The sequence below is a fragment of the Callithrix jacchus genome, chromosome X, assembly GCF_049354715.1.
Source record: "Callithrix jacchus isolate 240 chromosome X, calJac240_pri, whole genome shotgun sequence".
Lineage (NCBI taxonomy): Eukaryota > Metazoa > Chordata > Mammalia > Primates > Cebidae > Callithrix > Callithrix jacchus.
The window spans coordinates 15,536,618-15,564,560 of NC_133524.1; the positions used below are offsets into that span (position 1 = coordinate 15,536,618).

General features: G+C 42.7%; 1 protein-coding gene across 3 annotated transcripts; it reads right to left on the reverse strand.

The window, feature by feature from the left end:
• On the reverse strand, window positions 1-27,179 carry ASB9 (ankyrin repeat and SOCS box containing 9). 3 transcript variants are annotated; one of them, XR_013531509.1, is made up of 9 exons: window positions 27,087-27,179; window positions 26,764-26,987; window positions 14,547-14,626; window positions 10,935-11,042; window positions 8,496-8,646; window positions 7,063-7,197; window positions 5,049-5,240; window positions 1,927-3,914; window positions 1-957 (listed from the first exon to the last, which is right to left on the reverse strand). XR_013531509.1 is itself a non-coding variant. In XM_008988977.5 (8 exons), exons 2-8 carry the CDS (start codon window positions 26,855-26,857, stop codon window positions 833-835), a joined length of 885 nt encoding a protein of 294 aa, XP_008987225.1. In that variant the 5' UTR covers window positions 26,858-26,987; window positions 27,087-27,179; the 3' UTR covers window positions 1-832. The 3 variants fall into 3 exon arrangements, 2 of the variants coding, with proteins under 2 accessions (XP_008987225.1, XP_035144461.1); XM_008988977.5 differs by lacking the exon at window positions 1,927-3,914; XM_035288570.2 differs by lacking the exons at window positions 1,927-3,914; window positions 26,764-26,987; window positions 27,087-27,179 and adding an exon at window positions 16,524-16,626.
• Between the last annotated feature and the right edge of the window lie 764 nt (window positions 27,180-27,943).

The window sequence follows — 27,943 nt, forward strand, 5'->3', positions numbered from 1 at the left end:
TTAGACATAAACCAAGAAACATATTTCTTTATTTTTATTCTCATACAGCAGAGATGGAACAAGGACAGTGATGCTGGAAAATCCTGCCTTTATCAAATAATCACTTAAGCTAATGTCAGAAAACCTGTATTTTTCAATCTGACTCCTCTATCCTTGCTCTGGGAAACTGGACATACTGACCAGTTGCTGTGAGGGCTAAATTAGATGATGCAGAAAGTGCTTGGCATGGAGTAAATATTCAAAATAACAACTGTTATAAGCAGCAAGGTTCTAGAATATGCTTAATATGTATATAGTGTTTTTGTTGAAAAAAGAATTCACCCCCATACTAGACTAGGACAGTAGTGGTTTTGTCTCAAGAACAGAGAAGGTTAAAACCAATTAGACATAAACCAAGAAACATAGTTCTTCATTTCCCTTCCCATATAGCAGAGATGGAACAAGGACAGTGATGCTGGAAAATCCTGCCTTGATCAAATAATCACTTAAGCTAATGTCAGAAAACCTGTGATGAATCTGACTCCTCTATCCTTGCTCTGGGAAACTGGACATACTGACCAGTTGCTGTGAGGGCTAAATTAGATGATGCAGAAAGTGCTTGGCATGGAGTAAATATTCAAAACAACAACTGTTATTTTAAACGTTCTCTTCCAAGTGGGAAAAACGTCTTCACACCTTCTAACTAATACAAATGTATGCAGTGCATTTCTGCAACAAATCTAATGTAAAACATCAATCAAACTCTACAAACCCAACGAGATTTTAAAATTCTAATGGCTACGACACTCAATAATGTTTTCATGTTGTTTGTGAATCCATTCCCTTGATGCATTTAAAGATGTAGGAGAAACCGTTTCAGATTCTCTGGGAGGACGAGTTTGCTTATCTTATGATGCTGCCGGATTCCAAAGCACTTCCGAATTCTAAGGCGGCATAACTGCATCAAAGAAGAGGGCCCTGGAGAAAGATCGTAAGACAAGTCACACAGTGGTGTTATTGATCTAAGACTTCTCCTTTAAAAAGAAAACATACAAGATATAACATTGTTAAAAGGAAATAATATTGAACTATTGAAGACCATTTTCTGGGTTTTCTTTTTTTTGTAGCAGGCATTTTCAGGCTATGTTCTCTCCTTTCTGGTAGCTAATTGAAATAAGCTTGTGAGGTTTTCATTTAGAGCAGACTGAAAGAAATTTAAAGCTTAGCCTCACTAATGGAGGCTTAACTAAGCTAACTTGGGAATTACTCGGCTACACAAAAAATCCAATAATCAAAATAAAATTTATGTTTAACCTTTAAAAATAAGGGCGTATTTCTAGATGCAAACATTTTTATTTTATAACTTGAGCCATTTAAGGTATTCAAATATAATGAGCTCAGAGGTGAATCCCAAGAGTATGTTATGTGAAGCCATGTTTGTTTTCATATTCTGTATTCAGAGCTATTCCAGTCCTTCAACTCACGGGTGAAAAGTGAACTAGTCAGCACAAACCTTGCTTAGGGAACACCCAACAGTTTACATTTCAGGACAGTGGTTCGCAACTGGGAGGAGGCACAGGGAAGGAAAGGAGGAGGACATCATTTTGCTCCTCAGGGGACATTTGGCAGTGTCTGGAGACATTTTTGGTTGCCAAAACTTGAGGAAGGGTGCAACTGGCATCTAATTCAAGAGGCAAGGGATGCTCCTCAACATCCCCAAAGTACACAGGACAGCCCCCAACCGGTCCCAAGTGTCAACAGTGTCAAGGTTGAGAAACCCTGTTATAGGGCACAAGAATAGGGAATGATTTTCCATGCTCCCCTCTACTTCCTGCATCAAATTGTAATGGGAATCTTCTTTTGGTGATTTTTTAAAAAGCAAAACTGCATACTCTCAAGAACTCCATAAACAAGTAGCCCTTAATCCAGGCTGGATTTCAGACTCACCTGGGGTGGGGGCGCATTCAACTACCTGGACGCCGAGTCCCCCCAACTAGAGATGTTGCTTCAATTATTGTTGGGTAAAGCCTGAACATCTGGATTTTCACTAGGCATGTGCCCAGTCATCTGAGTGTGCAGGGTTGAGAATACAGCCAAAGGATACTGTGGCGTCCATAGTCCATATTCCTGTAGCATCACCACCAACTACAGGATCAACTGAGAAACTTCTCTCTCAAGGTGATGGAGAACAAGGAGAGATGGAACTTGACACATAAACAATCAAAAAAATACTTGAACTATTTTACACCAGGCCCTAACAGAAGGGTCCTGTTGGAGTAAGCCTCTTACCAGATTATGCCCAATATACTCAAAGCGTATGTTAATAAATGGCTTCCCAGTATTCTCAAGGCATATATTAATGAGCAGCAAAAAGCACACGGTAGGGAAACTGAACCTAATCTAACCTCACTAAAGAACGTTGAAAGATGTGACTGATTATCTGTGCTAGATACACTGTCAGGGGCAACCATAGTAGGTACTGATAAAGCGTTACAAATAACAAGATCTCAGAGCAGGCCTGACAGAGATTAAGAAAAGTGGAGTGTCACGATAAACACAGTGTATTAATAACCACTGATGCCAACTGAACGCTGCTGACTGCTGACTACAAGTAGGACAATGTCAAACAACTATAGCTTCAAGTCCATAGAAACAGAGCTGAATACAGCTTTGCAGTCACTTGCTGACACCTGCAAACATTCAAGGGGTTTGTTTTACTCAATCATATTAACCTGCTAATTGTCTATTTATGAATTGGCATATTCCTTTGGGCCTTGATTTCTTTAACCCCCGCAGCAACAATCCTTGATGCTTTAAAGCCAAAGTGCACCGAGTGAGCAGTTGGGAGCTGTGGTCATGCTAGGCTGACAGTCATTTCTAGGTTTTAATTGTGTGCCATGAGCAAACACTGCTTTAGATGCTTATTAAGGGTGAGGTGGTAATATTCTTGAAATCTTTTCCCTTTTCCTCAGCAAAAGAGAAAATCTTACCCTTCCTAACACCCATGCAAAGCCCAATTCAGAACATGGTTGGGTTTTACCAATATTCTGTTGCTATACCATTGAAAGAGGACAGTAACTGAATGAATTCCCTTCCCCGGGAAACAAACAGGTAGACTGAAGCAAATGAATTTGCAGGGGCACCCAGGGACAGAAACTGCTGTGAGCAATCCACAGGTCTAGTTTTCTGTACTTGCCTAGCCCCATGTCTTGTAGGTGCCCAAACCCTCTGAGAGGTGACTGTACCAAAACCCCAAGAGTGACTCATGGAGGCAAAACAACTGGTGATTCTCTCCAGCAGCAAATGACACCTCATAAACTAGTAGAATCATTGGCCCCATTGTCACCGTGCAAAACATGCATTAAAAATTAATTACTGTCTCTGGGAATGGCTTTGGGAAACAAAGCAGAAGGGAAAAGCCAGGGAAGGACATTTGAGAATCCTGTGGAGTTACTTGATGGAGGAGGAGACATCTACATCCTACATGAATATATACCCTACATTATGACTGAGGGGTACCTGAGGGACTTTTGCCTCTGTGAATCCCTTTCTCAATTAAAACAATGAAAAATTCTATTTCGCAACTATGTTGGTATAAAGACGATTCCAATCCATGTTGTTTTATTCATTTTTTGTCCTAATTTTTTAAAAATTAAGATATATTGGCCCGGTGCAGTGGCTCACACCTGTAATCCAGCACTTTCGGAGGCCGAGGCAGGTGGATCACGAGGTCAGGAGTTCAAGACCAGCCTGGCCAACATGGTGAAACCCTCTCTCTACTGAAAGTACAAAAATTAGCTGGGTGTGGTGGCATGTGCCTGAAGTCCCAGCTACTCGGGAAGCCGAGGCAGGAGAATCACTTGAATCTGGGATGCAAAGATTACCGTGAGCTGAGATCATGCCATTGCACTCCAGCCTGGAAACACATTAAGACTCTGTCTCAAAAAAAAAAAAGATATAATTATGGGCCTTGTAGACATAAAACTTTGTTAAAACAAGTGATTATTAAGATGCAGATAGAAGTGCTCAGTGATTATCCCACTGCTTAACTGAAAGGAGCCTCTAGTGGACTATTCCTTATACCTGGAGTCAGTCTTTTGCCTGACCAGCACTGCTCAGGAGCATAGGCCTGCAAATGCCTGCAGGAGCATAGTCCCATACTCCAAGGCAGGGACTTGACTGCAAGTACCCTGGGGCAGTGAGAGGTGGAGGAAAGAGGACTCCTAGGCACACTTTACAGATCTGCCCAAAGCCAACCCTACTTCTTACCATGTGGGGAGAAAAGAACTAGACTGTATGATATCAGAATCCTTTTGGTAGGAAGGCCTGCTTCAAAGTCCCAGAATCCCTAAGACTTTACAGTCCACACTCTGGTAAGAAAAGAAGTACTGAGCTGGTTGCTCACCTGCCTCCAAGCCCATGAAGATTGGAACAGGGTGACTCCCCAACTTGAGCTGTCTTTGTTCACCAACCCTACCCAGGCCTCAAAGCCCTACTCCCATACACACTGCTCAACCACAGTATTTCATTGTTTGGGTTGGGAGTGTCATTCCTTACTTATAGAGGTGTGGACTTATTGCTGGTTAACTTATCATAGTAAATGTCCTTGGATTGGTGTGAACCCTAAATTCTCAAAGAGCTGCATTTTAAGCCCAGAAACCAAGTATCCAGTAGTCTGGCCCATCTGTGGTACAGTAAGATATCCTGGGGCCTCATACCCCCAAGAGGCCTCTGCTACCTCATTCTAAAGGATCTTTTAAATACATGTAATACTAAAATTTTAAAATAATACCTTAATTTTTAAAAACCTGGCCTACACCATATATGAATATTACATCATCTCAGAAACCTATATCCAATATGCTAAACAGCAGGATAGTTATTTACTGTACTGTAACCAGTACTGTACACCTCACTGAATATTGAATCATCTCAACTTCCACATATTTGGGGATGGCAGAGAATGGTCTTTTTACAGGACTGGAAGTCAGAAATTGCTAAATACCTGCCTCTTACTAAAGCCTGAAGGGGTGTCTACAATTAGGGCTTAGATTTTGGCAATGAAGCACCTTCTCTCTCCAGGAAGACCTGGCACAAAGGGCTCTCTGGAGGCACCAGGTCCACAGGACGTTTGCCTTCAGCATTCTTGGCCTGGGTGTCTGCTCCAAAATCCATGAGTAGGCAAGCTAGCTCTTCATTGACCGTCTCTGCCACTGCATGAAGTGGGGAATCATGACCTTTGCCTTGGTTCACGTCTGCACCTAAATAGTCACAAGAACAAAAAAAAAGTCAGCAAGGAGCAGAATCCAACCATCCTCCTTTCAAAGCAATAAGCCCCAAAATTCCCTAACAAGAGGGGATCCATATTGAGCACAGCAATTCTGGGAAAATGGGAGATGCTTTGATTCCATTTCATAATGTGGAGAAAATCCCATCTAATAATGTCATTGAATGTACAGCATGAGCTATATAGCATATGAAGTTAAAAATCTGCCTTTCAGCACTGTACATAGGCATGATACATCTAAGAAAAATCCCAGTGACAGAAAAGCTGCACGTCATTATTAATGGAACCTAAGTATTAGCCAGTAGAGCCTGGGGGTGACGCTAGATGGTGAAATCCAGCATACAACAAGCAGCCAAACTCACCTGGTGTGTGCAGCTGCCACAGGGTGTAAAACATGGTGCTTGGGTGATTTGGACTTTGTAAAGCAACCAACTCATGGGGTTATCCCCTGCATTGGACTGACCAATCCATCCCGAGATCACGGGGAAGGTGGCAAAGTTCTCCCCTTGAGGAGTAAGGCAGATTTCTAGGACTGTCCCCACCCAATTCCACTCCTACATTCTTTTTTTTTTTTTTTTTTTTGAGACGGAGTTTCGCTCATTACCCAGGCTGGAGTGCAATGGCGCGATCTCGGCTCACCGCAACCTCCGCCTCCTGGGTTCAGGCAATTTTCCTGCCTCAGCCTCCTGAGTAGCTGGGATTACAGGCACGCGCCACCATGCCCAGCTAATTTTTTGTATTTTTAGTTGAGACGGGGTTTCACCATGTTGACCAGGATGGTCTCGATCTCTTGACCTCGTGATCCACCTGCCTCAGCCTCCCAAAGTGCTGGGATTACAGGCGTGAGCGACTACTCCTGGCCCACTCCTACACTCTTAACAAATCTCTACCCCAGCCCAGATGCTGGCGCTCACTGTGATATGTGCGAACATGTGGCTTTGCCTGAGCTGCCATCTGTCTGGTAAAATGAAAATCTATGTCCATTCAACAAATGTTAACTGATCTGGTCTTGTATTGTTCTTAACTGTGTGGAATGTCAAACATGGCCCTTTCCAGGCTACAGGCTTAAAATCCACCCAGAATGGTGGAGGGTGTGGTGGGAGGTGGGAGAGAGAATGCATCTCTTAATTCATAGCAATGCCTGCCAAATGAGTAGGAGGCAATAAGGACTATAACAACATTCACTGGAAAAGAGATTACTAGAGTCTTAAAGAGTAAATAGGACTCAGATAATTAGAGAGGTGGTGAAATGGTATTGAGAAGGGGGCTGGACAGCAGCAGGGAGGTGAAAAGAAATAAGGGAACATAGGCCTTTTCAAGGAAAACATAGTATTTGCAATGGGCTAAAAGTGGGGCATGTTCAATATCTAAATCAAAGACAACTGGTGAAGGTCCCAAATAGGAACCTATTCAACACTAATCCAACAACTTTGCAAGTTATGCAGGGCTTAATAATGTGACTGGCCAAATGGAGGGAGACAGAGGAAAGGGAGAAGAAAAAAATTATCATTGAAAACCACCTGAGAAGAGGCATTGGCGGCATCATCATCATCATCATCTTCATCATCCTCCTCGTGACAAGTGAGAGAACTAAAGTTCAAACAGTGTGAAATGATTCCTCAAGGGAACACAGTCAGTATGAACTGCACTCATTATGAATGGAACCTCAGTATCAGCCTGACCTTGTCCAACTCCATTGCCCACACTCATTTCTCTCCTACCGCAGTAAGATGTTTAAAATACATTTAACTTACTTTTCATTTTCTTTTCTCATTTTGGTTTGCTTTTTGCTTTACCTGACTCCAGAATCTTCTTGACACAGGCGACGTGCTGGTTTTCACAAGCCAAATAGAGAGGAGTGCCCAGGTGGCTGATGTTATGGTCAATGTTGCACCCATGAGCTATAAGAGCGTCGACACACTCCGTGTGGCCTGCAGCCCAAAGTAGGAGAAAAACAGTTACAGTACAAGTTCCCTAACCTAGCAAAACAATACCCACCCCATTTTGCATTAAATTTAGCAGCAGCTTATCCAGGGGACCAAAAGCTGTTTCCTTTACTTAGGATCAGGACTGATTTCAAACACCGATATTAGTTAACGGTTTGACCATAGGATGTAATCTGCAACTACGGGTGAAACTAACTCCATTTGAGTTTACTAGCCATGGTCACCCAGCAGCAACCATCCACCTTTTTCAATTGTTTGTGGCTTTGTAGTTAGTCTAAGTACAGAAACTGAAGTGAGAGTTGGGAAGAGATACGGAGAAACAGGACCTGAAGGTGGACCTGAAGATTAAAGCATACAGTGTGGGCCACCAGACAGGGAAGGACACTTGTAACCTCTCCAAAGGCAGGCCCGGGAGAAACAGGCCGCAGCGGGTACAGGGAAGGCTTAGAAGAAGCTGCCAAATCCCACATGATCAGAGCCCAGTCTGGCAAACTAGGTGAAAGCTGAATCACACTTCCTTGGTCCAGAATGTTGTATTTTCAACATTGCTCCTCTACGTTTCTCTTGCTACATTTCAGTTCTGTGTATTACAGCAAATACGATGAGTTAGTATGTTCTCAGTAAACGAATATCAGTGCTTTGGGAGATCATTGAAAGTGGGTTGGTCCAGTCAAATGGGAAGCCATTCTATGAAAGCCATTGGAGAAATAGCAAGCCCTCTGGCAAGGTATGGTTATTATGATGATGATAAATATTGGAGAAAATAAAAACTTGTGATGATCTTATGAGCTAAGAATATCAGAAAAATTATGGCTTCAATGAAAAAACATCTTATTGTTTCAAAACTTGAAAGTTTATTTCATTTGGCAAACTTAAGTGTCACTGAGGCAATATTCTTTAAGGCCCTAAAATAGAAGAATATAATTTGTTTTATGAAATAACCTGACTTCTATAAGGTCACGGGTATGAGAATGTATTCCACAAATATTGATGGATAGTCTACTGTGCTCAAGGTGACTGTGCACCAGAAGCAGCTGGAGGGCTTATTAAACAAAATCCAGATGGCTGAGCCCCATCCCCACAGTTACTGATTCAGTGGGGCTGGAATGGGGCTCAAGAATCTGCATTTGCAGGCCAGGTCAAGCTGATGCTTCCAGTCCTGGGACCCCACTTTGAGACCTACTGCTCTAAAATATACCTCCTCCTCTTCTTTCTTTCTTTCTTTCTGCAGTAAGATGTCCTTTGAAGGAGTGGGTAGAAAAGAAAATTCTCAACAGATTTACCTCTCTTAGCTGCTTCATGGATGGGGGATGCCAGATTACTCTCAGGATGAAGGTTGGCTCCATGCTGCAGGAGCAAATTCACACAATCCCAGTTGCCACTGACACAAGCATTAAACAGTGGAGTGTGCCAGTCTGTTGTCATGCCATTCACCTGGAAAAAGAAGCTCCAGGATGAAGACAGGAAGGAGGATGTTTTGGGTTGAAATACATGGTCTACCACTCTGAAGATATTTAACTTCTCTGAGCCTTAAATTCCTCAGCTATAAAAGGGAGAAAAAAAGTACCAAATTCCACAAGGTTTTTGCGAAAAATGGAATTAGGGAGTGACTATATAAAGCATCAAAAATGTTACTTAGGCCAGGGGCAGTCGCTGACACCTGTGATCCCAACACTTTGGGAGGCCAAGGTGGGCGAATCACCTGAGGTCGGCAGTTTGAGAGCAGCCTGACCAATATGGAGAAACCCCGTCTCTACTAAAAATACAAAAAATTAGCCAGGCACAGTAGGGAGGCACCTGTAATCCCAGCTACTTGGGAGGCTGAGGCAGGAGAATCACTTGAACCCAGGAAGTGGAGACTGCGGTGAGCCGAGATCATGCCATTGCACTCCAGCCCCAGCAACAAGAGCAAAACTCCATCTCAAAATAAAAAAAAGTTACTCAATGTTCAATCTCCTCTGTGCCCTCCCCAGGAACATGAACTTTGAAACTAGTTAAGATAATTTCAGTAGTTTATAAACTAATCTCTACTTTAAACTCCTTTCCTAGACCCATCCCACACCAATTCAATTTCTTAAGGGGCGCAAAAGCTGCTGTGAGGAAATTGTTAAAATTGTTAACTGTAATTCTTAAAGTATAATTTAGAAAACTTTAAAAAACTTGACTGTCATACAAATATAGAATTAACACATACATAGCAAGGATTTTATTCAACTCATTCATTAATGAGGGAACCAGTAAGATGGTAAGGCTGGCTCAAATAAAAATTTATATAGTCAATGGATGGCTGAAATATATTTACTAATCGATACAAAACTCAGCTGGGCATGGTAGCTTACACCTCTAATCCCAGCACTTTGGGAGGCCAAGGTGGATGGATCACCTGAGGTCAGAAGTTCGAGACCAGCCTGGGCAACCTGGGGAAACCCCAGCTCTACTAAAAATACAAAAATGAGCCAAGTGTGTTGGCACACGCCTGTAATCCCAGCTACTCGGGAGGCTGAGGCAGGAGAACTGCTTGAACCCAGGAGGCAGAGGTTGCAGGGAGCTGACATCGTGCTACTACACTCCAGCCTGGGCAAGAGAGCGAGACTGCATCTCAAAAATAAAAAAACACAAAACTGGTGAATGTCCTGTAGGGCCATAAAACGATAATCGTTGAGGCTATCTATCATTTCTAATGTTGGAAATCAGACAGAAGTTAATGTCTAACTTCACAGCGTTTGGGCTATAATTAAATAGTGAGTAGAAAAGCCAAATGCAGATGCATTTTTGTATATCATTAAATGATTATTTGGTGAGTCTTTTAATCAATGATATTGTGAAGACAATGAATTCATTCTCACACTGTACTTCAGAGCAGGGCCAGAGGACTAGAGTGAGCCACAAAAGATGCCCAGGGTAAAAAAATTAAGGACATGTTCATTTTTGGAGTCACATAAAGGACCCTGAGAATGAGCACGTCTTTCAAGTTTGTACCCTAGCTGTCTCTTGCTTCATCTTGGCACTTTCCCTGTTTCTAAGTTTTGAATGTTTTCTTAACCCAAATATAAATCTGGCAATGTACTCAGCTCTGGCTCTTTACTGATCTCAGGACAAAGCCCATTCTTGTTTTGGCATGGACAAGGTTGCTTATATTCTGAACCCTCTCACCTACTCTACTGTCCTGCCATAAGGAATGACTTCAAGAAACAAAAATTGCTTACTATCATTTCTGGGACTTTGCATTGGCTATTGCCAGAAGATAGTAAGCCCGTAATTTCCCGAACCCACCATTCAGTTGCCTAACACCCAACAGGTCCTCTTTTGCTGCTGCTGCAATCCCTGCTACCATGTGAACAAGTCCAAGTTGCCAGCCAAAGGATGAATGACCAGATAGAGATTTTCCGTCTTCTCAGATATCCTAGCCATCCCAGGCAAATGTGTGCTTTCCACAATATTTTATTCCCTTCTGACCACAACAACGAAGACAGAAGTCTAACAACTACTTATTAGTAGTGTCTGATAAAGAAAATGATACAGATTGTAAGCATGACTTTCTAGCTAAAAATTTGGTATTTCATCCATCACTAAAGCAAACAAGCCTGATGAACATAATTTTCTTGAAAAACAACTGTCTTCATATTTCAAATCAGTCTAATCAAAAGTACTGGAAGTTACTCAGAAGGGATATAGTCATTTTTCATTCTTGGTTTCTAAGATGTTATTTCACCTGCCCTTACCTGTGCTCCATGCTGTAATAAAATGTCTGCACAAGAGGGATGACCTCCAAGACAGGCTTCATGGAGTGGAGAAACATGATCTGCCGTCATGGTATTCACAAGCCACCCCTGAAGGAGGAAAAATAGAGTAAGGGGTGCAAAGAAACAGTGCTCTGGGGCTGTTTTTCAACCACCATTCCAGTGGGATGACAAAGTTGACCTGGCTGAAAGTCAGATGGTACACTAAGGTGTTTATATTGACTTAAAAAAAAAAAGTCACATTACCAGTGGGACTGTAATAAGGCATGGCCACTCAGGAAAACAGTTTGACAGTATCTATCAGAGTTGACAATGCATATGCCTATGACCCAGCAATTTGACTCTTAGGAATATATACCTCTACATAAATATGCAAGAATATTCGCAACCGCTTTGGTCGTAATAGTCAGAAACTGCAAACAAACCAAATGCCCATCAACAAGGGACTGAATTAATAAACTCTGGCATAATCTTTCAGCAGAAAGATGACATCAAACGAATTATAATGTCAAGCACTAAAGGGTGATGCTTGCAAAAAGGATGTTGAGCAAAAGCAGCAAAATCCCGAATCATACATACTGAATGATTACATCCATTTAAGGTTCAAATTAGGCAAAACTAACCCATATTGTTTCAGAAGACATAATATATAAACTAAAACCATAATGAAGACAAGGAAATCAGGATAATGGTTACTCTGTGGAAGAGGGACAGGATTGTGTTCTAGAAAGCACAACAAGGGGCGGGGAATGGATGGCTCTTCGGAGGAGCCAGCAATGTGCTATATTTTTCCACTTCCTGACCTGGGGGGACAGTCACATGGCAGTATTCTCATCACCACCACTTTTTGTTCAACTGCACACGTGTTTAGGTTCTTTTAGGTTTATTTATGGTATTTCTCAATTTTTTAAAAGTCAGCATGGCTCAAATTGCTAAGTTTTAAACAAGCAATTATGAAATTTTAACATATTCAGTAGTGACCCTATCTTGTGGGACACAGAAAAGGAAATTTTAAAACTGCAAGGGAAAAGAAACATATACTGCATGTACCTTTTAGGAAGCCTAAATGTACTTTATTACTTTAGGAAACTACAATGTACCTATTAACTAATATCATTGCTCTTTAAACATCAGTATTTAGCAACAAACAGGATTTAATAATGTTTGCAATAAAATTAGTTTTGCCCAAATTTTTTCTCAAAACAACCCTCCTTTGCCTGGCATTTAGTATTTTTCTTAGAATTCCTAGCTCTGTCACAGTTTTGACAAGGGGGGGTCAGCAAATGACAGCCCATGAGTCAAATCTAGCCTACAACCTGTATAGCACAGCAGCTGAGAATGGTTTTTACATTTTTAATGGTTTAAAAGAAATCAAAGGAATATTTTGTGACACATGAAAATTTTATGAAATTCAAATTTCAGCATCCATAAGCAAAGTTTTATCAGAACACAGCCATGCTCGTTCATTTACATATTGTCTACAACTGCTTTTCTGCTACAACAGCAGAGTTAGGTAGTTCCAACAGAGACTGCATGGTTTGCAAAGCCTAAAATATTTACTATCTGGTCCTTTACAGAAAAAAATTTTGCCAACTCTTGTTTTGATCAAAGGAAAGAATATGTCATTTCTTACTTTACTATTCAGACCTAAGACTTAAATGTCCAATTGGCAGGAGAAAATACCTTATTTTCTGATAGTCATCACACTTATAGAAAGTAGCTTCATCAATGCCACAAGAGGGATATGATTGTCACTTGAAGCAAAAATTATGCTTGTGTATCAGACACAAGTGGGGGGAAGACAGGCCAAGGTACAGAACTTCGGCAAAAGGCAACCATAAAAATAACCAATAGGAAAATGTGCATTCTCCTCCAGGCACGACTGCCATTTTAGAACCAGCATTGAGACCAGGCGCGGTGGCTCATGCCTGTAATCCCAGCACCTTGGGAGGCTAAGACTAGTGGATCACCCGAGGTCAGCAGTTTGAGACCAGCCTGACCAATATGGTGAAACCTCGTCTCTACTAAAAACACAAGATTAGTGGGGCATGGTGGCCCATACCTATAGTCATAACTACTCGGGAGACTGAGGCAGGAGAATTGCTTGAACACAGGAGGCATAGGTTGTAGTGAGCCAAGATCACACCACTGCACTCCAGACTGGGCAGTGAGCAAAACACCATCTCAAAATAATCATAATAATAGTAAAACCAGCATTTAGGTGTTTATACATAAATACAGGTAAATGCAATGCAACAACACAGTTGCTTGTAATACAAAACAAAAAGTTTTTACCACATATTCATACTACAGAGGTTCCTGAAAAGTCAGTAATTCATTTATAGTTCATCTAGTTACAGTTCTTCCTTAAATGAACTGTGATTTGTCTAAATTATTAACAAGTCTGAGTCATATAACATCATAAGATAATTAACCCATTACTTCACTGTGTCTAGTCCACAGTCAGTTCTTAGTTTAAAAAAAAACATTGAATGGCTTAACTTTAATATTTCTATTATCAGTTGTCAACTACTCTTAGTTGACAAAATGTACTTTCCTTGATCCTTGACTTTGGATGTGGTCATGTGACTTGACCAGTGGGATGCTGGCAGATGTGACATGAACAGATTCCAAGTATTCTTGCATGGTTGGGCTTGCCCTGCTGTGCTCCAGCCTTTTGCCAAGAGAAAAGAATTCCTCAGGTGGCCAGTGGTCCAAGAAGGATGAGAGAGGTGTGCAGCAAGGCTACACCCAACCCACATCTGGGAGCCAAGCCCAGCCAAGCCCAGCCTAGATTAGCTGACACAAACACTCATCAGCAAGAAATAATGGTTACCTTATGATGTCACTGAGTTTTGGGGTGGTTTGCTATTGAGTTCTGGGTGGACTTAGGTAGGTATTGGAATACTCATTTTATGAAGGCAGAAACTGGGATTCAAAAAATACATCTCACACAAATAATGTGACAGAACTTGGAAGATATGGTTCCGACTGATGTTTCATCAACATATAAATACTGAATGTAAATGAGTATCTGTCCAATTTAACAAGTGATATATAAAAGCTGCAGTGATTATTTCTCGTGCTATCTAAATAGGGTACATTTTTAATTTTATCTGAGAAGTAGCCTAACTTCTTTTACCTAGAATTAGCTGCTGCTACCAAAAATGGCTCGGGAGTGGCTTCAAATAGTATGAAATTTGTCTTTAGAAACTAGTTTCTTGTAGGAGGATTTCTTACTCTAGATAGGTCTATGAAATTGGATTTCTTTAAAAGCACATTAATTCTCACTAACCTCTATCTAAAATTTAGCATGTCCTTTAGTTCAGAATGTAGACAACCACAGTAGTGACAGTATCATGTACGGTTATCTCCAGTAGAAATTACAGATCTTTTCTATTGTATTACAATTGTTGGAGACTTCTAAAACATCTCAAAATATATATTCATCTTATTTAAAATTGTGGTAATTACTAGAATCACCACTAGGTCTTCTATTTAATGAATTAATTTAAAAGTCCCTATGTTATTATGCCACACATTTGTTTTACTATTTTGATAGGTTTCCTCTGTATCGTATTTTCAAAAAGCTACCTGGCTGATGAGTTTCCTCAGAGTCAGCAGATGTCCATTCATTGCAGCTTCATGCATAGGAGACCAATCAGACACAAAATCTGTATAGAAAGGAAGGAATGGGTTATATCCTGCTAACACACTTAAGAGACTTTTCCTTGCCCATCAGTAACAGCCTAACAGGCCCTGGATGGAGACATTGGATTCACTCAACCAAAATTCCTATCGGAAATTCAGCACTTCTCCTCTTTATTGGTATTTTTGTGCACAGTTTACTTGAAATGTCTGGATACCTTGTGAAAGAACTACAGCCAGTGCTCAAACTAAGGACAAAAGACGTGGACTGGTATGACAGATTACTGTACTTCTATTTACACAGTGGCTTCAAAGGCAAATGGCCCATTTACTTAAGTGAGAGCTTCACTAATTCCCAGCATTAGTGTATTAAGCTGTGGTGGCCAGTCTAGTTTCCTGCATGAAATACAGACTTTGGCATCTCAGCAAACAGTGTCCTGTATTAATAGTAGTAATCATGTAATTACATACACCATTAGGTTTGGAATCAAATCCAAAGAGAATCATATCTATTTATAGATTGTCTCCTGTCCTAATATTAAGCAGAAATCAGTGTTGAGTCTCACCTTGAAAGAGCAACATTATTTACCCACAAAGGCAGCGTGGCAATGTGGTTAAAGAAAGCTCTTGGCTGGGCGTGGTGGCTCACGCCTGCAATCCCAGCACTTTGGGAGGCTGAGGCAGGCGGATCACGAGGTCAAGAGATCGAGACCAGCCTGGCCAACATGGTGAAACCCCGTCTCTACTAAAAATACAAAAATTAGCTGGGCGTGGTGGCGTGTGCCTGTAGTCCCAGCTACTCGGGAGGCTGAGGCAGGAGAACTGCTTGAATCCAGGAGGAGGAAACTGCAGTGAGCTGAGATCACGCCACTGAACTCCAGCCTGGTGACAGAGCCAGACTCTGTATCAAAAAAAAAAAAAAAAAAGCTCTTAATTCATACCTGCTTCAGCTTTCTGAGCTGTGGATCCCAGGAAAGGCCTGCACCTCAGTTTCCTTCTCTAAAAAGTTACAGGTTGAACATCCTAATATTTAATATACAGGCTGAGCATCCTTAATCCAAAACTCCCAAATTCAAAATGCTCCAAAACCCAAAGCTTGAGTGCTAACATGATACCACAAGTGGAAAATCCCACACCTGACCTGTAATGGGTTGTAGTCAAAACTTTGTTTCATGCACAAACTTCTTTAAAATATTATATAAAATTACCTTCAGGTTATATGTGTAAGATATATATGAAACATAAATGGATTTCATGTTTAGACTTGATTACCATCCACAAGGTAAGTCACTATGTATATGCAAATATTCCAGCATCTGAAAAAATTGGAAACATTTCTGGTCTCAAGAATTTCAGATAAGGTGTACTCAACCTGTATTTACCGTGGATCAATACAAACCGCTACTACTGTTATCCTGCTATAACACTAAACAGAGTCTTGATTACACCTCATAATCATTGCTATTTAGAAGAGCAAATTTACACCAGGCATGGTGGCTCACACCTGCAATCCCAGCACTTTGGGAGGCCATGGTGGGTGAATCACCTGAGGTCAGGAGTTCAAGACCAGCCTGGGTAACATGGTGAAACACCATCTCTACTAAAAATGTAAAAACTAGCTGGGTATGGTGGCTCACGCCTCTAATCCCAGCTACTCGGGAGTCTGAGGCAGGAGAATTGCCTTAACCTGGGAGGCACAGGTTGCAGTAAGCTGAGATCATGCCACTGCATTCTAGCCTGGGCAACACAATGAAACTCTGTCTCAATATAAATAAATAAAACAGCAAATTTATTCTACTACCACATAGAAGGAAAACAAAATCTTAGGAAAGAAGCCTGAAAACCCAATCCCAACCCATTTAATAAAATGGTTTCCTCTCGCTTTATAATTGAATATGAATGTAACTGAAGTGAGGCATAGACCTGATTTTTTCTCATCTCAAGCTTCATCTGATTTCCAGTTGAAACATGAGGAAGGCATGCCTGAACCTGCTTCAGCTCCAGCTCCGCCTGCTTCAGCAAACACTCTCCATACAAACAAAGTAGAATGGTCTGATGCCAGTTATGCCTTGCAGGAAAGCTAATAGCTCCTAAAAGCTGAGAAGACTGGGAGAAGGAGGGGAGTTAGTATCTGTACCTTGCAAACTGAAAGTCTATAAAGAAACCTTTGTATTTAACACATGTTAGCTTAACACTGCACTTAATACGTGAGGTCTGCCTGCCACCTGAAGCCGTCAATGCCCTGGAAAATCTGTATTAGTAAGCAAACTACCATTCTTCCAGAGGGATTCATCAAGCATTTAATCCATAAGAAGATGACAAATGAGCTCGTCTACATACTGCCCATCCAATGCTTTCCTTCTGGGGTCACTAAGGTGCTTAAGGCAAGGTACCTCTTAAATGAAATCGCTTTTCCCACCGTCAAAACCTTAGGCTTAATACTCAATGTCCTCACAGCATTCTCTGAGGTTCCTAATTATTTCTGGTATAATACTGCTGATTCTAGGGCTTGGAGGCTAATATCCGGACTGCAGATATGGAAAGATTGATCTCCAAATTAGAATTAAAAGAACAACTAATTCTACCCTGTTGATGCTGATAATGCCAAATACCATTCACACAAAATCTTGAATGAGAACAAAGAGCCACAAATTGAGAAAGGTTTTGAAAATCAGTTTTCAATAGATTTGCAAATGTATCCTGATGGATCACCATATGTATGATGATTAATCCACTTTTTTTCCAAGCGCTCAGCTGCTAAGAAATACAGCTGCCACATTCCCTAACCTTTCTAAGCTGGGTGCAGTGGCTCATGCCTGTAACACCGGCACTTTGGGAGGCCGATGCGGGCGGATCACCTGAGGTCAGGAGTTCAAGCCCAGCCTGACCAACATGGAGAAACCCTGACTCTACTAAAAATACAAAATAAGCCAGGTGTGGAGGTTCATGACTGTAATCTCAGCTACCCGGGAGGCTGAGGCAGGAGAATCGCTTCAACCTGGGAGGTAGAGGTTACGGTGAGCTGAGATCACGCCATTGCACTCCAGCCTGGGCAACAAGAGAGATACTCCGCCTCAAAAAAAAAAAAAAAAAAGAAAGAAAGAAAGAAGGAAGGAAAGAAAGAAGAAAGAAAGAAAGAAAGAAAAAGAAAGAAAGAAAGAAAGAAAGAGAGAGAGAGAGAGAGAGAAAGGAAAAGACAAATGCCACATTCCCCAACCTTTCTTAAAGCTCCCTAAGATTATTAGTGTCGACAGCCTCAACAGTCCAGGCAGGTAAATTGGGTCCTAATTTGTAACTCTTCAGCTTTCATAAAGATGATATTATCAAGTGTAGCCACAAATGGTCTTACTTTCTACTTACTCATCATGGGACCATTACTCTATTTGGGACAAATAAAGATGTACTTCTCCAAGAGAATAACAAAGACTACCTGAGTTTGCACCTTTGCAGAAGGTAGTGTTTACAGAGCAGGGACAGCTTGTGTCTTTGAAAAGTACAGAGCGTTGTCCTGGTACCCGTAGTGAGGGGCTGACAATGTGAATATCTGTATCTAGCTAGCTAGCAAGCAGCTGTATTGAGATATAATTCACATACCATACAATACACCCATTTAATGTGTACAATTCAGCAGTTTTCAGGATATTCAGAGCTATGCAACCAACACCACAATCCATTTTAGAACATTTTTATCACCCCAAAAAGAAACTCTGTGCCCATTAGCAGTCACTCCACAGTTCTACTTCCCCCAGAGCCTGGCAACCATTGATCTCCTTTCTGTCTCTATGGATTTGCCTATTCTGGACATTTCATATAAATGAAACCATCCATGTTGTGGCATGCATCAGTACTTCATTCCTTTTTTGGGCCAAATAATTCCATTGTATGGATAAGCCACATTTTATTCATTCATTCACTCATCTGTTGATGGAAATTTGTGCATTTCCACTTCTTGGCTATTATTAATAATGCTGCTATAAACATTCATGTACAAGTTTTTAAACAGATTCATGTTTTCAATTCTCCTGCATATATGCCTAAAAGAATTGCTGTGTGACACGTAACACAATGTCTATTTTGAGGCTAGTTTCTAAAGTGGCTGCACTACTTTATATTCCCATCAGCAGCATATGAGGCTTCCCCTTCTAACTTAAAGCCATTTCACTCCAGGTTTTCTTAAGCCTGCCACGGTGTGCCTACACTCCTGCCCAGAAGAAAAACGTGAGTCCTTGTAAAACCAAAATCCATCTCAGCAGGTCTCAGAACACTGAGTGATAATGTGAACATTTACAATAGTGACAACGGGTAATTTAACGTTTTTCTGTGTGTGTGTGTGTGTGTGTGTGTGAGAGAGAGAGAGAGAGAGAGAGAGAGAGAGAGATTGTTTTCTGAAACAGAATCTTGCTCCGTCACCCAGGCTGGAGTACAGTGGGACAATCTTGGCTCACTGCAACCTCTGTCTCCCAAGTTCAAGTGATTCTCCCACCTCAGACTCTCAAGTAGCTGGGACTAAAGGTGTATGGCACCACGCCCAGCTAATTTTTGTAATTTTAGTACAGACAGGGTTTCATCACCATGTTGACCAGGCTGGTTTCGAACTCCTGACCTCAAGTGACACGTGTACCTCATCTTCTCAAAGTGCTGGGATTATAGGTGTAAGCCACTGTGGCTGGCCTAGTTTATCATTTTTCTAACATCCAGAGAGCATATGTTCTGTGTGTACATGTGTATGTATTAGCAAACACCATAATTTGCGACATGGATTAGTCCACACACTCTCACTCTGGAAAACATTGAAGAGATACTTGAGTGAGACATGTCTCTTTAGGGATCCAAATGAGGGTCTGTCTAGTGGACCTGGGAAATGCTTCTTTCTTCATGGTTTTCCAGAGCCCACACCCCAAGCAGGCAATGAGCTGTAGGCTCAACCATGCCCAGATAAACCCAAAAGCAGTCACCCTTGCTTTCTTGCTAACTGGCAGCTACAAAAAGCAGAAAACAAGCAGGAAAGGGGACCTATCTTCCTGTCAGAACATGAACAATGCTCTTAGTAGGAGACTATCTAATTCATGAAAGGGAGCCTCAAAGTCACGACATGCTTTTCCACTGACCCCACCAAAGTCTTTCATGCTCTAGGGTCATTAACTATGCAATACATTATCCAAGTCCTTGCCATATATTGAGGGCTCCTTCCCAACACTTGTTCAGCCATGGTCTACTGGTTTGAACATGTCAAATGAGGTCACTGGCAATGCCATGGATCTGGTACTGTGGCTCATGGGTAAAATGGGGCAGGGAGCTCTTTTAATGAAATCACTCCACAAGTCCTCCAAGCAGTGCCATTAAACTTATCTTTCATTTAAACTGTACCCTCATCAAACCTGGAGCACATTAGTGAGGATGCCATTTCATTTTTATTGTAATTTGTGGAACGGTTTTTTCATTTCCATTATTTCAGAAGAGATTTCAGATGCACTAATTGGTACATCCTGAAAATAGCTATTACTGAGATTCTGAGAACCCCAGTGAATGCTGGGCAGTAGCATAAATCTACTCATCCTGAGAAACGTTTTGCAAAGTCAAGGAGAGAAGAAATAAGTTGGGCAGCTGAGGGGACAGGGGTATTTGCCTTCAGTCTTCAGGACATGGTAAGGGTGGATTCCGTGGCATGAACCTACACTGGAAAGAATCTGGGGGCTGTGTTCACAATTACTGTGGACCCTGGTTTGATCCCAGGACAAACAGAAAAGAGGAGAAAAAGAAACAAACAGAAAGGCCCACTGACGCAACTCTTGGGCAAATCAGGCCTGTCCACTGCAGTTCTTTCTCCAGTTCCATTATCCAGCCTCTCCTCTCCTCTTTCTTCTCTCTCTTCTGTCTCCTGTCTCCCTTTCTCCTCTCTCTCCTCTGTCTCTCAATATAAGGCTGCCTTCTCCGAAGGGACCTCACATTATCACCCATTCTGTCTCAACAGGCAGGTTTATCCCCAGAAAACTCACCCCTGCTAAGGTGCCCCAATATCTAAAAACTCACCATAAGACAATAAAATTGTTTCCTTTCTTTTTTTCCTTCTTTTTTATTTGAGACAGAGTCTCCCTCTGTCGCCCAGGCTGGAGTGCAATGACACGATCTCGGCGCACTGCAACCTCCAGGGTTCAAGCAATTCTCCCACCTCAGCCTCCCGAGTAGCTGGGACTATAGGTGCCTGCACCATGCCTGGCTATTTTTTTTGAATTTTTAGTAGACATAGGGTTTCATCATGTTAGCCAGGATGATCTCGATTTCCTGACCTCATGATCTGCCCGCCTCGGCCTCCTAAAGTGCTGGAATTACAGGCATGAGCCACCGCACCCGGCCCGTTTCTTTTCAATACCTGCTCTAGCTTATCTTGTTTAAATGTGAATACTCTCTACAGGGTGAGCTCAATTTTACAAGGAAAGAAATATCTCTACAGATGTCAATCTTCAGGCAAAACCCAAAAAAATAGACGTGAATACTGGGAACAGTGGTTACCCGCTTGGTGGAATTATGGGTGAATAGTTTATCCTTCAATGTATTTTCCTAAGTTTCTATGCGTAGGTGTAAATTAGTTTCCTAGGGATATCAGAACAAAACACCATAAACTGGGTGGCTTCAACCACAGAAATTAGGGCCAGGCGCGGTGGCTCACATCTGTAATCCCAGCACTTTGGGAGGCTGAAGTGGGTGTATCACCTGAGGTCAGGAGTTTGAGACCAACCTGGCCAACATGGGGAAACTCTGTCTCTACTAAAAATACAAAAATTAGCCAGGCATGGTGGCACATGCCTGTAATCCCAGCTATTTGGAAGGCTAAAGCAGGAGAATCACTTGAACCCAGGAGGGGGAGGTTGCAGTGAGCTGAGATCACGCCATTGCACTCCAGCCTGGGTGACAAGAATGAAACTGTCTCAAATTTAAAACACCAAAACAACAACAAAAATAAAAAACAAAATTTGTTGTTGCAGAGTCCTAGAGGTTAGAAATTGGATAGAAGCCTGAAATCAAGGTGTGGACAGGGCCATACTCTAGGAGAAAAGCCTTCCTTGCCTCTTCTAGCTTCTGGCAATTGCCCTAAGTCCTTGGTATCTCTTGGCTTCTGGTTGCTTCACTCATATCTCTGCTTCTGTTGTCACACAGCATTCTCCATAGGTTTCCTCTCCTTTTTTTTTTTTTTTTTTTTTTTTGAGATGGAGTCACGCTCTGTCACCAGGTTGGAGTGCAGTGGTGCAGTCTCAGCTCACTACAACCTCCACCTTCCGGGTTCAAGCATTCTCCTGCCTCAGCCTCCTGAGTAGCTGGGACTACAGGCGCCTGCCACTACACCCAGCTTATTTTTTGTATTTTTAGTAGAAATGGGGTTTCGCCATGTTAGCCAGGATGGTCTCGATCTCCTGACCTTGTAATCCGCCTGCCTCGGCCTCCCAAAGTGCTGGGATTATAGGCGTGAGCCACTGCGCTCGACCCTCCTCTCCTTTTCTTATAGGGACTCCGGTCATGTCGGATTAAGGTCCATCCTACCCTAGTTATGACCTCATCTTATCTTAATAAGGTCACATTCTGAGGCACAGGGGGTTAGGAATTCCATATATCTTTTCAGGGGATGCAAATCAACTGATAACAAGCTACTTTCAGGGAAAAAAAAAAGACATTTTTCCCTGCTCCTTGGACAGGAGAGTCTAACATTAAACAAATTTCTCTATAAAGAGTTGGTTGTCCATCTTCATAGCCTTTCCTCCCTCCCTCCAGAGAAGCAGGCAGAAACGCACCTGCAGGTGGAGGTGGGAGCAGCAAAGCTCCCCAAGATGATCCACACCTGGGCCATATTTTCCTCTAACTTGGGCCTTGTGCGAAGGGATATGCTTCACCTGAGCTGAGTTTCTTGGCACAGCTATTTGAAAACAGTATTCTGAGTGTTCCGCATTCCACATTTCACCAAGGTTAAGACCTCAGAAGCATAAACAAAAGCAACCAACCGCAACTGAGGTTTTACCCAAGGGGCAGGACTGATGCAAAGCAGACATTGTCCACTTGGGTAGGGAGAGGGAGAAAGTCTAGGAGAGCTTCGTGGGGGCAATGGCTCAGCTAAGTGTAGGTGAGCAGCAATTTGCCAGTCAGATTCAAAACAGGAGGTAAGAGAGAAGTATCTAGGCACCTACCCTTGCAACATCTACTTCTTTGAAAACTTCTCTTCCCTGAGTACCTGCATAATTACAGTATCCAGAATCTCTTTCTGCTGCTGGTCCTACTTCATCAACTGGAGGCCTGTCCCAGGGTTTCATCCTTGGTTGGCTCTCAGCTCCTGGCCAGCAAACAATTTCTCCCTTCCTTAAGTTTCAACCACAGCCCCTCTATAGAACATTCTGAGGTCTCTGGCTTCCAACCTGTGATCGTTGCTAAGTCTCAGTCCCATGTCATCATACCGAGCACTGGGCGGCATTGCTGGCACTGTCGTGTCCAAATTAGAACACTGTATCCTCCCCTCCTCACCCTGCATGCAAGCCAGCTTCCTTTTTACCTTCCCTCTTAACTAGCTTATCTAACATTAATTTGGGCTTAAGAACTTTATAATTTTGCCTGCTTGCCTGCCTTCTCTCCGTTAGTTCCAATATTTAATCAAGCAGCATACCTTGATTTCTCTTTCCTTTGAAATCATCAATCACCCTTTCTCTGTCATTTCCAAAGTTCAATCCAAATGTAAGTTGCATGCTCAGATTAGTGCAGAGATTCTCAAAGTATGGCCGCTGATGAGTACCATCCATGTCACCTGGGAGTTTGTTATGAATGCAGATTCCTAGGCCCCCACCCCAGACCTACCACTTCATCAAAAGTTGTATCATCTACTTTTAAGACAGAGTCTCGCTGTTGCCCAGACTGGAGTACAGTGGCATGATATTGGCTCACTGCAACCTCCGCCTCCCAGGTTCAAGCAATTCTCCTGCCTCAGCCTCCCAATTAGTTGGGACTACAGGCCCATGCCAACACACCTGACTTTTTTTTAAGAGTAAATTTAGCTCATTACCCAGGCCGGAGTACAGTGGCACAATCTTGGCTCACTGCCACCTCTGCCTCCCAGGTTCAAGCGATTCTCCTGTCTCAGCCTCCAGAGTAGCTAGGATTACAGGCATGCGCCACCATACCCGGCTAATTTTTGTATTTTTAGTAGAGATGGGGTTTCTCCATGTTGGTCAGGCTGGTCCCAAACTCCTGACCTCCAGTGATCCGTGTGCCTCAGCCTCCCAAAGTGCTGGGATTACAGGCATGAGCCACCGCACCTGGCCATTTTTTTTTGTATTTTTAGTTGAGATAGGATTTCACCATGTTGGCCAGGCCGGTCTCAAACTCCTGACCTCAAGTGATCCTCCCACCTCAGCCTCCCAATGTGCTGGGATTATAGGCATGAGCCACCGCACCCTGCCAAAAGCTGCATTACCTGCATTTTAATAAGCTCTTCAGGTGATGTAGAGGCACATGAGATTTTGAGAACCAGTGGATGAATGCAACAATCTCCCATGATTCCAACATAATCTATCCCAGCTGTGGCTACCAGGTTAATTCACCTACAACCTTCTTCGTTAACAGGTCTCTGCTCTAGAACTACCAATGACTCTCAATCCCTGCCTCATGAAGCCTAACCTCCTTCACTTAGCTCCTAAAGCTTTATCTGCCACTCCATCTCTTTAAATTTGTTCTCACTAGACTCCCTAAGGCCTTCACACTCTGCATTCTAGTTGTAACAACATTCAATTTACAAGCACCATGCCTTTGAGTTTAACACCTGCCCACTCCCATTCACCCACCCTGTCCCCACTGGAGTTTGATTACAACCCTTAGAAACCCTGAACAGTGAAAAGTGAAAAACTGGTGCCTCTCTCCTATGTGGAAACAAAAATAAACGTAATACTAAGCTATAAAATAACAGTGTAGAAGTCAACCAAATTACCAATTCTTTCCCATAATCACTGGTTTGCTGCTTTAAAACTGTATTTATTGGCCAGGCGCACGGGCTCACACCTATAATCCCAGCCCTTTGGGAGGCCCAGGCAGGTGAATCACAAGGTCAGGAGTTTGACACCAGCCTGACCAACATGATGAAACCCCATCTCTACTAAAAGTACAAAAATTAGCCAGGCATGGTGGCACACGCCAGTAATCCTAGCTACTCAGGAGGCTGAGGCAGGAGAATCGCTTGAACCTGGGAGGCAGAGGTTGCAGTGAGCCGACATCACACCTCGCACTCCAGCCTGGGCAACAAAGACTCCATCTCAAAAATTTTAAATATATATATATATTATATATATTTTAAAAATATATATATTATACATATATAATATATACACAATATATAATACATACATATTTATCAAATTCTTTGTAAAAAGAGGCTGGGCATGGTGACTCACGCCTATAACACCAGCACTTTGGGAGGCCAAGGCAGGCGGCTCACTTGAGGTCAGGAGTTTGAGACCAGCCTGGCCAATATGGTGAAACCCTGTCTCTACTAAAAATCCAAAAATTATCTGGGCATGGTGGTAGGCTCCTGTAATCCCAGCTACTCGAGAGGCCAAGGCAGGAGAATCGCTTGAACATGGGAAGATGGAGTTTGCAGTGAGCAGAGATTGCTCCACTGCATTCCAGCCTGGGCAGAGGAGTGCAATTCCATCTCAAAAATAAAGAAAGAAACATTCTGTGTAAAAAGGAATTTGTGATGCCACTCTTGCTTTCCTAGTTCTCCAAACTCATGCTCAATACATCTGCTGATCAATCCAGTTCTGCCTTTGTGGATCTAAATCTCACTCAACACTGAGTACTCTGCTCATTTTATAAGTGAAATTGGATAAATGAATGAATGAATGAATGAATGAGCAGGCTGGTCTGCTTAGTCAAAGGGAAGGCTGGAATCTCACTCTGTCACCCAGGCTAGAGTGCAGTGGCACAATCTCAGCTCACTGCAACCTCTGCTTCCCTGTTCAAACAATGTTCTGCCTCAGCGTCCCGAGTAGCTGGGATTGCAGGCACCCGCTACCACACCCAGCTAATTTTTTGTATGTTTTAGTGGAGACGGGGGTTTCACCATCTTGGCCAGGCTGGTCTTGAACTCCTGACCTTGTGATCCACCCGCCTCAGCCTCCCAAAGTGCTACAGGCATGAGCCACTGTGCCTGGTCCTGCAGAGAGATTCTTATAAATAATATAGTATATTGGCTAATAATATACTGGTTAGTCCAGGAGCAGTGGCTCATGCCTGTAATCCCAGCACTTTGGGAGGCCCAGGCGGGTGAATCACAAGGTCAGGAGTTCGAGACCAGCCTGGCCAGCATGGCGAAACCCCGTCTCTACTAAAAATACAAAAATTAGCCAGGTGTGGTGGTGCGTGCCTGTAGTCCCAGCTACTCGGGGGGCTGAGGCAGGAGAATCGCTTGAACCCGGGAGGTGGAGGTTACTGTGTGCTGAGGTCACGCCACTGCACTCCAGACTGTGCGACAGAGTGAGACGCCATCTCAAAAAAAATACAAAACCTCTGCAAATGCCTAAACCTATTTTTCAGAATCTTTTCAGCCAGTAGGCGCCTGCTGAATGCTCACAGAAGTAGGTATTTGTGGGATCCTGTATTTACTACAGACACCACCTATCAGGTGAGAACCATACCTATAAGATGATTCTCCAATGTTTAAATAAAACAGTCTCTTTTGTCTCTTTTGAAAGTGACTCAATCAGTACTCAATGTTTGAACACCATTTATAAACCCTGCCCCACCTAAATGCCAACTACCTAAAACGTGCAAAATTTTTAAATAGTTTTAGCATTAAAAATTTTCCTATTTATAAGTAACTTTCAAGCCTCCAATTTAATACATAATGCATTTGACCCACAGAGAATGATACCTGGGAGCTGAAATTTTCACTGAAGAATAATTTGTGACAATTGAATTTGTCTTGCCTTGTCTGTAAGATTCTGCAGAAAGAAGTGTACAGATTTTTGAACAGCTGTGTAAAGGATATCTATCAGCAAGCTGTGGACATCTGCCCGGTAACAGCCCCATGGACACCTCAGGCAGGGCCACTGAAACTGCCCAGCCCTCCTCTCCCAGCACATTCATTATTAGCCAACCTACCCAGGGCTCTGATTCCACTGCCCGTATGACTCACCGCCCATCAATGGGTTTGAAAGAAGTCTGGTGTCAGAAGCGTCTCTTGGCTCCACGGGCTTGCTGCCACCCATGCCCCCTTGTTTGCCATCCATGGTGCTCTCTCCTGAGCAAGCAAGCTCTGCACTGTACTTCAGTTGCTCAGCAAAGTCCAAACTTCATGCTCCCCTTGCTCCTGAAAAATTTATGTGGCTGGCTGAGCTGCACACGCCCTGGTCAAACGGTCTGCAGCAAAGAACAGAGAAGGCAGGGTAATCTGAGTACTACCTGTGTTCAGAGAGGCACACGCTCGGGTACACGCGCGCACACACACACACACTTTACCTAACTGGCTGGAGGCCCGGCAGAGGCCACAAGAACCCTCCAGCCCCAAGTCTCCGAAGTTGCTGATGTCACGTCCTTTCCCAAACTGAGACCAAGCAGTGAGGAAGCCTTGGCATTTATCAGGAAGGAAACTTAGTTTGTAACTTTTTAGAGTTAAGGGAGTAGGGTGGGGACGAAGTAAACAGCTCACTTTCTGCGTGTTGTTCACCCTGCTGAGATCCGTTTGTTACATAGTAGATTGTTATGGCGACAAGCCCCAGCACCCAGAGCTGAGAACGCTGGTTTTGCAGCAGCAGCCCTGCTGAAATGCTTGCACAGTGGCATACACAGCACGCCCTGGCCATCTGTACACGTGCTTTCAATTTCACCGGGAGTTTCTTATAGGAAAATGTGTCTATATGTTACAATAATGTACCTTTGGAAAGAACCGCTTTTTTCATTTCAACTGCAAGAATTTCACTAAATGTCCTACCTCACCCTTCCTCCACTCATTTTATTTTAACTTCTAAATAAATAATGACCCATTGCAATTGGAAAACTGGATTGCTAGGTGGCCTGGGATGTGGAAGAGACCTGCTATCTTTCCATTGTCAATTATTAAAACTTATTTTGTTAGCATTTTGCTTATACAAAATATTTGGGTGTTCTGTGTCCATGTCTTTTCAGATGAACCCAGTTGCCTCACACCCCTTGGTGCTATTTCAGGCTGAGGGCCACCTCTGGACTCCCAGCGTTGCTCTCTTCCAGGTGGAAGAGGATTTTTCATCCCCATGGGGGAAGGCTCTGAGTTAAGTCTCAAGCAAAGGCTGGCTGTGAAGTGACTGCAGATTTGTCTTAATCCCAAAGATGAGGCCTAG